A 15,841-nucleotide genomic window follows, 5' to 3' on the forward strand; every position below is an offset into this window, starting at 1 on the left:
AAAACCACCTAAACATACTAATCTGTAATTCCAACCTTAAAGTATTTGATATCAGATCTTTAAACATACTTTCATGGAGAACAAGGAAATATCTAAATATATTATGGTCTTAATTTCAAAGTAACATCACTTTAAGTTCTTTCATTAAGGTTTCTCAATGACGGAAAAACACTATTTCATAAGGAAGTGATAGTTTTAACATGCATACCTAGAAATTCAAGTCATGGTAAGCATGCGAGCAAACCAAACCTGTGTTTTCTTCATGAATATGACATAAGACAGTTAGTGGATAATACGATCAAGCAGCTCACTCGACACACACCTATATATAGATATAAATGAATTTTTGTAAATATGACCCTATTTGAAATTTAACACATGTATCAGGTGCAAACCCACACATCAGTATATGTGTACATATATTGTGACATCATCATTATCTGTGTACACATTGAGACATCCTCAATATATGTTAATATCATGACATCATCATTATCTGTGTAAATATATGAAATCATCATTATCTGTGTACATATTAATTATGACATCAATATCTGTGTAATACCATGACATAATCATTATCTGTGTACATATTGTGACAATATCATTATCTGTGTACATATTGTGATATCATTATTATCTGTGTACATATAATGACATCATCATTATCTGTGTACATATTGTGACATCATCATTATCTCTGTACATATTGTGACATCATCATTATCTGTGTACATATTGTGACAATATCATTATCTGTGTACATATTGTGATATCATTATTATCTGTGTACATATTATGACATCATCATTATCTGTGTACATATTGTGACATCATCATTATCTCTGTACATATTGTGACATCATCATTATCTGTGTACATATTGTGACAATATCATTATCTGTGTACATATTGTGACATCATCATTATCTGTGTACATATTGTGACATCATCATTATCTCTGTACATATTGTGACATCATCATTATCTGTGTACATATTGTGACATCATCATTATCTCTGTACATATTGTGACATCATCATTATCTCTGTACATATTGTGACATCATCATTATCTGTGTACATATTGTGGCAATATCATTATCTGTGTAAATATTGTGACATCATTATTGTCTAATGCTGTAACATGTGACAATATTCAGATCTTTAAGTGTGTTTCTTTTTGAAATCAACATTATATGTGCATGTTCTGTGTGACATCAATACAATGTGTGTTGGCGTAACATCAAGTCTATGTGAGCACCATTATAATTTGCAGCTGACATACATTATGTTTATTGGAATGTAAAATAAATGAAAATCAAAATTTTGAAGCTTCTAATCTAAAATTTCAGTCCAATAAGTAAGCAAATCTCTGCATAATGTCATGATTTTAAATAGCTATAGGCTACAGTATACCATGGTACTGCTATCAAACACCACACATCTGGTACACTTGTAGTATATAGGAAATCATTAAACTCAGTTTTTAACCATTACTTAAGTAATAGAGTACTGTTACATTCCTATGATAGATTCTAGATGTAACACTGGTTTATTAAACAGGTGGTCTTTATACAGAGGTGGTCGCTAAGACAAGTTTGACTGTATTCTGTTTAACTTAGTAATAATTTTCCTTGGACTTTAAAATCATTAGTTTCTTTGGACTATTTTTGACTTTGTGCCGATAAACTTTCCATAATTGTCTTTTCACACCTTGAAATAGAAGTTAATCCTTGATAAATGACAAGCCATCAAACAAAATCTTTACACCTTACATTGAGCACTAAAAAAATAAATATTCCTCTGACATGTCGCTTAAAAAGCTTTCGCTGCCCTTTCCTATCAGAGGTCAAAATCTACAGGGTTCAAATCCATCAAAATGAAAATAGTTTTACTGAACAATGCATCAACGCAAGACGTCCAAAAAACATGTTAAGAAAAATATTCCTTTCATATTGGATACGTGAGCCATAACAGGCCCTCGCTGTTAGCTCATTATCTACACAGTACAAATGTGGTATTAAAATCGTCGAAGCAAAGAACGATACACAGCAGAAGTTTATAACGTCAATGTTATGGTTTGTTACGGCGATAATAGAGGGATTTTAATACTGCCTTGTCATAACATTTAAGTGGGATCACGTTCTGTGTAGTTGTGAGCTGTGCTCACAGTTCCATTGATGCGCCATTAAATATCAAAATGGATATGTAACAACTAGAACTTATACAGTTAAAAGCATATCAAGTTAATGGAGAAATGTAAAAAAAAAATCTAATTTGCACTAGAAACATTCTACACTGTACTGTGCTTCTATGATTATTTTGAATTAAAAGGCCGGAATTTTCAAAGAAAAACCATCAACCAAATGTTTGAAACCATGAAGGTTGTAAGCCATATTTAGCAAAATAGCCAGTGGTTGAATTTTGTGAACTTAACCGCTTGGCTATTGCAAGATCTTGTCATTGATCTCAATAAAATTTTGTACATATCAACCATGCATGGAATCAAACACAAAAGTCACAGTAGTTTAAAAGTGTTTTTTTCCTTAGATAGACTGGTTTGGGATAATAAAAAAAAGGTATTTCTATCAGAAAATCACCTCGAAAACATTCATTCAAATATAGCATATATATGTATGGTACACGTACATCAAATGTATAAATCTCTTTCTATCTTATAATTATCTTGCTATCAAAAGGATGAGGTAAAACTTTTAATTGATTTTTAATTTAACCACCTACATCTTTAACTTATCAATATTGAAATAGCATTTAGGAACTTACCAGCAATTATTGAAAATTAAAACAGTCTTGGACATACACGACAACACTTCCTCTGACGTTAATCCTTATGTGGTTACACTACTCAGTTTTAAACAAATTTACAACAACAGGAAGCTAAATTCGTGTTTACTAAACATCAATATAGCTACCCGTCAATAAACCCCACGTGGGTTTGTCACTTGACTGGGCCGAGACTTGAAGAGCAGGTTTCCATATTTCACTATTTAAATTCGTCAATGTGGTCATACAATAGAATTAGGTTAGGATGAGCCAGAGATGTTATCGTGGAAGATTGAACATTATACCAGACTATATATACAGATACCCTGAAACCCTACGCTCAGAGATAGTGACAAGTACTTTCTGACATTTTTTTTTACAGAGTAATTAACCAGTTGGATGTTTGTATGCATGCAGAATATCCTTCTAAGCACAGTTAAATCAAGCACTTGGTCTCTCGATGATGTACTGAATTCCTGCGGTTATTCCAGTTGGTTATTTTTCCCCTAAAGAAAATTGTCCGTGCAGTAATTGTAACACATTACTGTAATGATAATTTGCCCTAATTTGTCAAAACATAATAACAACTAGAACTGTCTCGAAAAAAATAATTTCCCCACTTGAATATACCATTGAGGAAAATGGAATGAGACATGGGTAATGATAATTATATATCCTCTTTCTCTAATTTATGGAAAGGAGATAAATAATGAAAAAACACGGAAACAAGTCAGACTGGCCACCATCACTAGATTATCTCCCCCTAGTTGAAATGTAACTCATTTGATCACCCCCAAGATTTCATAATGGACTGGTCTAGTCTTTGATTTAGAAGAGCTTTAATGTGTTTTCAGGGGTGAAATATCTAAAGAATCAGATATGATGCTAAGACAAAATTATGAAGTAAAATTTTGTGTTAATTTTGATATTGTAGATATCGGTGGTGAGCATAGAGTAAAATAGCACCATGATAATACAGACATAGAATGGCTCGTATTTTTTAGACACCTTGAAGAACGCCAGGTGTTAATTCTTAAAAGGAATGAATACCTATATTGTTTTATTTCAGAAAGTCTTGACAGGTCTAAAAATAGCCCAGGTCATGTAAACTGTCACAGAAACACTCATGTGTCGACCTCACATAAAATATGACTCTCCTACGGAGGTATGGGATAGAGTAAACCATCCCAGTATCTTCCTATGTAAGTGTTTGAAAAAACCCAGACAACTAATGCATCCTATTGTGTAATAATGTTTAGAATTAATCTCAGTCAAGGTAGGGTCACTGGTGACATCATTTCTGTGAACATGCATGCTTCCATGTTTCACAAGATGATGTTATTGAATTAACTCATGACAGTTTTATTCTACATGGCCAAAATGTCCTCTTAAACACTTAACATTGACGCACTGCAATTATCTTTAAGTGATTTAGGTATACTTCAAGTTTATAGCTATAGCTCTTTAACAGTTTCTAAATATTATAGTCAAGGTGTGGGTTATTGAAAATCTTGGAACTTATTCAACTTTGTCCAGGTACACTGCAAATTTTCTTGGTATACACAGGGGGGGTGTAAGACAGCTCACACGCGTTAGACAAAGCCTCGGGTTGACAGCCAAAATCTTTCACTTGAGATATCCATGTCCCCTTGACAGACAAATGTAAGATTCTATTATTTTTTTATATTGTCAAATTTAATTAAGGCTGTAATGTTCTTTGAAATATGCTCATAATTTGAAGCGATAGTTATGACAAATCATCAAGGAAGCTAACTAAATAAGACCCTATACCAATGGTTTCTTCAGGGCTGTGATAGCTAAGTGATTTAAATATCTAATCAAATGTAACCAATAACCCTCCACCTCTTGGTCGATCATGAGTTTGAATCCCATGTGGGGCAGTTGCCAGGTACTGAACACTTAGTTCAGTGGTTTTTCTCTGGATACTCTGGATTTCCTCCGCCATCTAACCCCAACACATTCTTAATGACCCTGGATGTTAATTTTAATAGGAAGTTAAACTAATCCAACCAAAGTTTAGATAGACAGTAAGGTCATTTATATAGAATAGGCTTGGTATGAAACTATATACTGTTCCCCTTTCCCTTATTCAAAATCATACATCATCATATTCTAAATGATGACAAGCTGTTATCTCTGGTAAACACTTTATAGGGGTATGTATATACACACTCGCCTTATACACAAAATATCAGGGGATGGACCACAGAATCATATCCAATACACAATATTTACCTGTACATACCTGGACTGTGATATCACCTTGCCATGTATGCTAATTAGCATGATAAACTAATTACGTATCATACAATAAACACCTAGATCATTGGCGTACCTGTACCGTCCATCGAAGGTAAACCCACCGCCACCACCACGACCGTCACATAATCCACATTACTGGGCGTGTGTGGTCATTTATCATCTACATCTTACATACACTGAACTTGTCATATAGCTTTGTGATTTTCTAAAGAGTTTCACTCTAATTTAATCATTCAAAACTGAATTTAATATCATACCTTTTCATAGTCAATTTGCAATTGAAAAACAGATTTTTCATTAAATATTTATGGTGTAATCTCTGAAATATTATTTCTGATATAACAGCACACTTTTTCTTCCTTTTCCCTCTGATGTTCTACATATAACCAAACTTTCAAGACTTGAAACTTTATACTATTTTGAATCACTATCGATAGTAAATATTAAATGTATTATCAATGGATGTAAACATTTAAGAATTACCTCCCCTGATAAATCTGGTGGAAGTTATTGAGAAAATGCATAGTTAGCTGAATGATAGTTAAACTTTTACACTGTTTCAATCTTATGGCATACCTCCTAATATTTATACTGTTCTAATTAGGACAACAAATTAAAAGTAATTCAATGTAAATTCTTGAAAAGTTTTCCTGAAATGTTGAACATTTTTGATGATGTTTATTTTTATTTTGCTTCCATGTTTGTTTACATTTTGCTTCGTTAAGCTAACAATGACAGGTAGATCAGTTGACAGCTAATTAATCAGTAGGGAATGTTATTTAACCACAAGGTAATTAATTTATAAGTACTCTTACCAACCTTATAAATATCTTATGTTAATTTGTCTGAATTTATCAGCTGGTATGCAATAACAAATGTTGTAGTTTCCACCATAACATGCATTCAATCTAAAACCTTGTCACTAAATTCTCTATCACTGAGGACAAATGCAATCTCTCATGAAAAAAGGAGAAAGATATTTATTATTTTCTTTTTATGTGGAAATGTAATATGAAAAAGATGTTTCTGATGGACTGTTTATGTTCAAATAAGAAAAACATGTTATATATACAGTGTAAACGTACTAGACCATTTCACTTTACATGTGGTATATAAAATTCGTGAACCAGTTAACTTAAAATCTAAAACTGATATCTGCAAACTTATAATGGAGAAACTGTTATCTTTGTGCACTCTCTAGAAAACTTGAAATTTGTAATTATGTTCGTAAATATACCACCTATTTTATGTCAAAATAAGAAATGGTTAAAATTATCTTATCTATACAAGCTCTCTCTCTGAAATTGTTGAAAATTCAGAATCATCATAATTTCTAAAGATAAACCACTTACGTCAAAATATAAAATTGTCTCAAGTATTTCATCTAAACAAGCTCTCTTTCTCTCTCCCGAAATGTTGAAAATTTATAATCCTATTTGTATAGATAGACCTCTTATGTCAAACTATGAAATTTTTAGAAGTATTTTATCTATACAAAGCTCTCTCTCTCCTAATGTTTAAGATTTATAATCATGTCGTATAGATAAACCTTCTATGTATCAGGTCCCTTGTAAAACAGGAGTGTTAACTCAAATCATACAAGGTCACACCGGATCCTGAAGGGTAGGAAGTACCGTACTTATCTGTCTGGTTAGTAAAGCTTTCACAAGGTCAATAAATCTACACTTCAACCCATTGTTAGGTCAATACAATCTACACTTCAACCCATTGTTAGGTCAATACACAACAACCTTTAGCTGGTTTTACTATCACACAAACATATCATTGATACATGCTTCACAGTTTTATGAAAAATAAATATTTTCAAAACACAGACAAGCAGTTAGATGTTATAAATGTCAAAAAGCTGCTGTGCAAAACGTTTCAAGGTTTATTTGTGAAATCTTCAACAGTCAATGATCTCCAGAAGAAAACTTACTGATATGTGTAATATTGTTTCATCATTAAAGTAACATTGACTAGCCACTGAACCATCTGTTAACTACATTTCATTTTCTTTACAATTAAATCTAGCTGCACTAATTTCAAAATTAGCCATTTCACCACAAACTTAATCTAATTAATTTTGCTCTGCAATCATGATTAAGTTAATAACATTAAAGCAAATTAAATCAATAGTACTTAATTTCTAGCTTGTAAAGCTACTTACTCCGAGGATGATCTGGTAAACAAGGGGAGACAATTTATTTCAAAAGGAAAAGATGATATTGCCAAGGGGAGACAACTACATCATAATTTAATCACTGAGGTTATCATGCTATGATAAAAAGTTTCATCAAAGGGGTAATAATGGAGTTAATCAAGGGCAGGGGGTGGGGTATCATTCAACAAAATAGGGGAGATAATTTAATCTACATTGTATATATTATGTTTATCTCATTCTTAGAACAATCAATAATCAGATGTATTAAGGGAGATAATCTTAATACATAAAACAGGGGGGATAATTTGAGTTGAAATGATATGATACCATGGTGGGGTTTTCATTTAATAATTGACCATGATATTGTTTTTGTTTTTCAGTCCGAGATTCTCAGCATGGTATGTTGCAGTATAGTAGGAGAGCATATTAAACTGATCTGAATGAAGAGGCACCTAAAATATTCAATCTGCAATGAATGTTTAAGGCCCAGAATATAATCATATATGCTTCATGCATCATCTTATAGCTCTGCAAAACTAATGATTCATGACAAAAAACAATTCTGAACAGCCATTAGTGAAAATGTCAGCTGTGTGATGTATATATCATACATTATATATGTTGATCGCAAGCTGTGCAAGTTATTCACAAAGTCCTGAAGTGGTCCCCTTATCAATAAAGAGGAAAACACTTTTATCACTCTAAGTAAACATTACACACATTCATAGCTCCGATCAATACTTGAAAACTGATTTCCCTATCAGAAATAAAAAGTTTACCTGCTAATAACATTGCTCCATTATATGTCCACAAACACAAAATTAAAATCCAGGTATCTCTACATACTTCCTGTACCACTTAGTATTTTTATACTAAAATGTGTATATATGTGTAAGCTCTAATACATTAGAATACCAGCGTAACTTGTAACTTGCGCTGTGTGTATATACATATTATGGCCAATTTTGATAGGGGCTTTCCTGTATTCAATGTCACATGACCTTAAACTGCTGGAGTTCAGAGGTCAAACTGGGATGATAATAGTCTTTACCATAAAAGTGGCTATTTATATAGTTGACAAGCTGTGGGTGTGGGTGTGGAGGTGTCTGCTTCACTTCATGAATATAAATGCACATGTTCGGCCCATTGTCATATTAGCATTCATGGTCAATTGGTCAACAGGAAATAGCCAAAGGTCATCTCCATTATGTCAGAGGTCACAGGTCATTAAATGACCATAAATGTAATTATAAGGTTTCTAAACACTTGGATATTAGTTGAGGTCTATAAAGTCTCCTCATAATGGTCAATTACAGGTATAGAAATGGAAGAAAGCCTTACAGATTGGTCAGTAATACAAGGTTAGGTTAATAGTACCTCAGTTTTACCTCGGGAATTACACTATAATGACCTCCAAATAACCTTGATCTACATAGATGACAGAAATCTTATCTGCAGATCATTGGAAGTCTAGAAATGGTCTGGGAAAATAAGAAACAGGAGATGATTTTGGCAAAAACTTTTGATAACTGATCAAATTTCTAAATTAATGATAAACATAACCTACATGTTTAGAGTTAAATCATTAAGGAATTCATAACCATCCATACCCCACATTACGTATACCTCAACCTCATGCCACATGGACCCATACCACAACATTAAAGCTACAACATGCTACAACATTTAACACATAGTGCATCCGTCAAAAGCATTCTTCCACTAGGTTTAACTCATTGACCCCCTGAAATTCCAAAATGGACTATTCCAGGCTTTACACTAGAAGAATCTAAATGAGTCTTCAGGGGGGAATGGGTTAAACGACTGCCATTAGAGACATTCTACCCACCTGGAAACGTCACCGTCATCAGACTCATTTCCTGTTTGAGCTTTAGCCTCAACTTCTTCTTTTTCCTCTTCTTTCATTTCTGTTTTCTGTTCCTTCTTTTCCTCCTCTACCTTTTCCTCGTTCTCTTCTGTTCCTTCATCACCCATAGTCGCAGCTATTTTCACCTCGTCTTCAGTCACAGGCTGTGTCCTTGACCTTTCACGTTTCTTCCTGTCTATATATCGCTTGGCCCCGCTGGCCGATTTTGACTTTTCCTCGATTTGTTGTTTAAATATTGATGCTTTAGCTGACACACTAAGCCTAGCAGGGTCATCGTCGTTTAAGTCTGTTTCGACACTCAAACTTCGTAAACTGTCCGACATTCTGTCTGATAACTGAGAATCCACTTCAACGTCGGAAAGTATTCCAGAATCCGTTTTTGAATCTCGATTTCCGTAACTGTCTTTTTTGGTTCTGTATGTAACTAATTCACCTGTTTGACCCTCGGGAATGGCACTCAACTCAGCTGCCGTAATTGGAAGTGTTTTGTGGCGATCCTTTCTAGATTTTGCTGGCTTTAAGCGATGATACAGATGAGGAAATTCAGTCTTTTTAGCAGGAAGTGGTTTCTGTTTCTGCTGTTGGAACACATTTGTGGAAGCTTTCCGAAGCACTTCAGCTCGAAACGCTCTCACAGACTCTAGACTGTAAGCAAGTAACAGAAAAAGAAAGGGAAAAGGACAAAATAAATATGTGTACGTTTACAACATCAAGCATGCCACACCTAAAAAGACAAAAGATAATACAAAAACCTCTAAAATAGTCACAATTACCCAATGAAATCTTACACATAAAGCAGGAAAAGAAAAGCAATTCCTGTAAATGGTGTCGCAATAATTTAAGACTAAGAACATTCATTGAAAATAATATCATTTATACTACAATCTAAAGAGTGAAATCATAGAATTTTAAACAAGATTTTTACAACCTTCATCATTTCTATGCCCCTTCCCCTCTCCCTAAAAAAGTCTTTCAAAAAATCTGTAACTTGTGGGAGATTTAAAGCATGTCTGCTTACCTGAAGCATTTTCCTCTAAATACACTTCTATACTAGGTAAACACCACTGCGACTTTCCTGACTACCTGCTACACCTATCGTGTGATACTTATATGGCATATTTCTATTTATATCTCATGTACCCGAACTATTGAAATAGTATATCATCATTTGTAACAAAACGTATACCGCCTATTATTACGCTCTGATGTAATGGAAGGAAGTTCGTGTCTGAGTGAAAATTTAAAATGAAACGACACCATTTACAAAACAATGATGTAGCTTGAACATAACTGACGCTGAGTTTGAAATAAACACCAATTACAAAACAATAATTTGGCTTAAATGATCGGAACAAATGTAACTGACTCAGAATCTGAAATAATAATACGCCACTTTTTACCGTGATTATAGGACAGCTTACATAATTGGAAAGAAATGTTTTAGAAATAAATACACACACAAAACATAAAGCGACAAAAAGAAACATCTATTTACATTTAAAGCAAATAATTACTGTGACTAAACTTAATCCTTTTAACTTTCCTGAATTTTTCCTTATTTCTAAAGAATACAATTTTCATGGTGGGCGACTTTTTAAAACACAGATGGGCGAAACAAAATATATATCAAGCTATATATAGACACACCACATAATAGCAGATCGTATACCATAATGTAAAGCATATTTTGATATATAAGTAGCGATATGAAGACTTAGCTAAAATATAACACCCTAGTATATATGGTACGATAACATCTTCTAAGGTTTTATTTCAGCAAGAATTTCGGGATGAGGTGTCAGTTAACAAGGGGTGCGTGACCCTGATTTCATGGTCAGCGAGTTCTGACAAATCTATGTCACACAGATGCTTGTCAAACAAGTAAATAATGTTTGCAGGCTTTTTTCTCTAGCCAAGCATCCAGACTATACTATTTACACTTGTTTAAGCAAAGAAATTCTATTGTTATCTGAACGATGTTCGAGTAATAACACTGAACAGTTTTATTCCTGAATGTCAAACAGATTGAAAGAAATGAACATCATAGTTAGTGGATGTGAATATCTTCTAAGACAACGTTGAGTTTAAAGTTTATTCAGAAAATTAGGAATTTTAATAATTTCAAAAAGAATCATATATCTTTGGGAATTCCTTTGAAAACTGCTTTATGAATATTTTTGCTTTTTGCTTCTGGCAATTAAGATACAAAAACAAACCAGAAATTGAAACCAAATTCATTTCCCGAGTAAAATATCCCTCCCACGTACCTTCATCATGCTTTACATATACACCAATCAATGATCACCAAATCTGACCAATCAGAGGTCTCAACACATACCTATCTGCCTCCTGGATTTCCTCTAGCGTGACCGGTGTAGTTCTTCGTCGCCAGTCCTCTCGTTTACTTTCCTGGAACTGTTTACGTTTTGACGTCACCGATTTCCCTTGATCAGCAAGATTGCTCAGTCTTTCGATCAACAGCTCACCAGATACAGAAGGCGGATCTGTAGAAAATTCAAAACTCGCTGAAGTCCTTGGACTTTCACCCCTGGAAAATAAATGTAAATATATTTAATGTTGATGTAAATATATAGTTAAAGCTTGAAAATAAATTATGACTTTTATCTTTAAATTTTCCCATATGAGTGATATATATTGTCATCCCTGGCTTAGCAATCACGTCTGTATGAAGACCATCTGCATAATAAGACCACTTTGTTCGGGTCCCAATAGTCAATTTCAATACAAAGTGACCTGTGTATAAAGACCACCTGTCTATAAAGACCGTTTTTTCTCTGTTCCTTGGGTGATCTTTATACACAGGTTTGACTGTAGTCTGTATCAGATAAATTGATTTGGGAATGCACCAGATTTTTTTCTTTTTAGACTTTGAGCTTCCATTAATAAAAGTGAGGAACCTAATATAACATCACCTTGATTAACACCATAGAATCTATGAAATAAATCTATGATCTATCAAATTAAATCTCACAAAGACGCCTGACAACATAAGCTTGTTTGTTTTAGGTTTCAATGCTAGCTTGAAAAGAACAATTTTCTATGAATATCTTGAAATATTATGTGTAAAAATGTTTAAAATGATGAACTTAAATCACCACTGGATCATATAAAGGTGTCTTACATTATGGAAGTATATATCCAGCTATAGCATCTAGTTGTTGACATGAAAAGATCATCAGGTACATGTGTACATATACATCATCAGGTACATGTGTACATATACATCATCAGGTACATGTGTACATATACAAATGTTTAACACATAAACATCAGATTATAAGCATCTTCCATCTGACAAATGAGATTATGACAGACAGAGCCAGACTACCCCAGACTAGATATAAATCATGATTATAAACAAACAGACTGTCCAATATACATATACAATTACAAGTGCAGAGCAACACTCATGGAATTGTCAGCTTAATATCAAATGTAACAGATAATTTAAGGGTTACCTGAAAAGAGCATTACACAAAGGTATATATTGAATTGATATTTTCATACTAAGGGGAGATTATCTAATAATTAGGGGGAGATAATTCAGTGTCATAAGTCTGTACCTATGAGCTTATAACTTTTAACTAAAAGGGGAGGTAATCTAGTAATAAAGGGGAGATGATTTAGTATCACAATAGAGCAGAGTCTGATGATCTTATAAATGATTATTAGTTCCTTTCTAAGGGGAGGTAATCTAGTAAATAAGGGGAGATAATCTAGAATCCTCATTAGGTCAAGTCTGATGGCAAGTTTAAACCAAATTTTGTGACTAAAGGGAAATAATCTAAAACCTAGGGGCATATAATCTACTATCATGTGTGGGGGTCTGATGGCCAATCTTTACCTTGTGGATCTTTTTGTGAGTTTCTAAAAGCTGTCTATATGAGCTAATTTGATTTAAGACTTCTATATGGTAAGGTAAACATGAATACCTGTTATTTCTCTGCTTATTTAACCCATCTCCATCCTAAATACATCAAAGTTGGATGAGTAGCCTGGAGATAATTCACTATTTACAATACACCTAACAGGCCTGGTATGATAGTTATTATCCATGGTGCCTCTTTTACATTTACCAAGAAAAAACAGGTGTTATTGAGAAAATAAATAAGTTCTGAACAAAGGAAGGAAATCTGTGTCTTAAAGCTATTTATATTATAACTCCAAAATATTCTGTAGACTCTCAGGATTCTTTGTTTTTATTAATTAGATTTTCTTTAAATGAGGATTTATTTATATACAATGTACCTCTAGGTGGATAATGGACTCATCTAAATAAAGAAGACTTTTCCATATGATAAAGAAATAGGGGAACAGGCCAGGTCTCTTAGCAATTATATATTATGAAAAACAAATATTTACCAGCAACATCTAAATATCTAAAAATGAAATAATCAAAACAGAGAACCACCTTTGGGTTTTTCTTCTTTCTATTTAAAATAATCCTTATTTCACTGTATAACACATTAGCTACCATACCCAGCTCATGGCAATCACTGAAACTTGCACCGAAAGCCTTCTGAATGTGTATAAATACAGATCCTATCAACTGAACTAGAACACATCCTGGTCTGTCAATGCACTATTTACATATTCATCCAAATTAACACTGGCACTACATTATCTGAGTAAACAGCTACACCCAAATTTCACAGTTGAATACTTGTCCTCGAATATCAAATTTTTCTTTCAGGAGACAAAAAAATAAACAGACAAAAATCTTAATGCCTTGAAAGGTTTAAATCTCTCAATGTTATCTAAGTGTAATTTTTTCTCTCTCTCTCTCTCTCTCTTTAAAATTGTAATAAATACATTGTGTGTTCTGGTTATAGAGTTGTATTTCAAACATAAACAAAAAATGGGAGACTTTGTACTAGGTTACCTCCCTTTAAGTGCAGTGATGAGATAAATTGATGACTGATTACTTATTTTGTGATCGAATTTAGGGTCACAAAATATTTTCTCTGTGTTGCTATGGAAACTGATTCTGACATATCTAAATGAAGAAAATGCTCCCCAAGCCTTTTTTTAAAGTAAAATAGTTTACATTCAAATATTTGCACCATCAATGTTATTCAGAATAGACTAGCCTAATGTAAAGTAAAATTCACATTCAAAGTTGATATATTTCTGCAGTCATTGTTTTTAATATACATTTTAAAATGTTAACACAGAGATGGTATTTCTATGTATGTAAAGGAGATCAGAGTTGCCTACCTTTTTAATGAAAACTTTGGAGTTGTTGTGCCTGATTTCGCTTTAGGAGTAACAGGCCCTGATTTTATTTCCTCGAGTCGGGACTGCATGTTATAGATCCTCTCAGCCATAGAGACACTGGCCGTCTGCAGAGAGACTTCATTTTCATCCTCACCAACACTGTCACCACGATGTTTACGCTCACGTCTAGAAAAAAAATGTTTGGAAAAAAAAAATGAACAACAGCTTTAAGCCTATACTTTCAACCAATAAAAAAAATCAGAAAACACTTCGAACACTTGAAAACTTGATATGAGAAAAAAACTTACCAAAAAATCAAACAAAAACAAATATTTTGCATACAATATTCCAAAATATTGGCAGTTTTAGATCCAGGAATTTAGCCTCATTTATAGACTCTTTGTTACACAATTCTAGTCTTATAATAAGACACTGCCTCCCTCACACAAAGTCTCTGGAAATGTCTGTGAGCAGGAACTATAATTTTACCATAGTAACCAAGATGTAAGCTCTGAAATGTACATCCATGTACCATCAGCAGATCAACTAGAATCGTATACCTTTTGCCAAAATGCCTCGAGGAGGCCCCCTCATGGGTTAACCCTATGTCCAGTGTGTGGATCTGGTCCATTCAACAATATGTCCAGTCACAGATGGGGTCAAAAGGGGGTAATCAAATAGTGAGAGTTTAGGATCTTATATGTATATATGGGGCCCTATAAGGGGTGTGGTATGGTTGGTTGTATGGATGTAAATAACCAATTCCACAAATTGCTCACTGATTTAATAAATATTAAATTAATAAATATTTGTTTTTAAGTATGTAATAGAACACTAAAGGTTTAATATCATATCATAATTTAATGAATTATCTCCCTTGTTTAAAACAACCATGACCTTTAATGATTGGTCAATAAAATTGTTATAACTTTTTGTTTACCACTTTTACAATATTAAATGTAAATAGCTCTACAAAAATTTAACGATCATGGAAAATTCAATGAATTATCTCCCTTTCATAAAACACCCATATCTTTTGATGTGTAGGCAATAATTTTTTTTTTTTTTTTTTAATATTCCTATATATTTTCATAACTTGGAAGGAAACAAAATGGGCTCCTGATGGGGGAGAATGTTAATTGTGTAGACAGAGTTATGACCATGACTGATGTAAGTTCACAGAAAAGTTATACACAGCAAACAGGAAACCGTTTTGGTGTAGAGAGCTGTGAGGAACTGGGAGCCGAGCACAGAACAGACGATAAACTCATCACAAAACATGAAAAGGCCACATAAAAAAAAGTTGTTTACAGCTAAGATTCTTGCATCGCAGAAATTATCACAATTTTTACTGTTCATAAACATTGCCAGAACCAATTTGTGATTTGAGTAGGAATTGCATAATATGTGCGCTTCCAGTATTTCATAGTGGTATAAAAACCTGATAGAGACTTAAAAAACTCTTGCACATAATACAATTTT

The 15,841-nt window shown here is 33.3% G+C and overlaps 1 protein-coding gene across 7 annotated transcripts in view; it reads right to left on the minus strand.

Annotated features, from left to right (window-relative positions):
- The window catches only part of LOC138310846 (serine-rich adhesin for platelets-like), a 168,384-nt gene that overhangs the window by 30,714 nt on the left and 121,829 nt on the right, over positions 1–15,841 (minus strand). For all 7 annotated transcript variants that reach the window (XM_069252173.1, XM_069252172.1, XM_069252170.1 and 4 more), the window contains 3 exons: positions 14,360–14,545; positions 11,460–11,669; positions 9,083–9,766 (listed from right to left, as the gene is read on the minus strand). In XM_069252173.1, coding sequence (XP_069108274.1) covers positions 9,083–9,766; positions 11,460–11,669; positions 14,360–14,545 — 1,080 coding nt within the window. The remainder of the gene's footprint in view (positions 1–9,082; positions 9,767–11,459; positions 11,670–14,359; positions 14,546–15,841) is intronic.

The sequence above is a fragment of the Argopecten irradians genome, chromosome 16 (genome assembly GCF_041381155.1).
Source record: "Argopecten irradians isolate NY chromosome 16, Ai_NY, whole genome shotgun sequence".
NCBI lineage: Eukaryota > Metazoa > Mollusca > Bivalvia > Pectinida > Pectinidae > Argopecten > Argopecten irradians.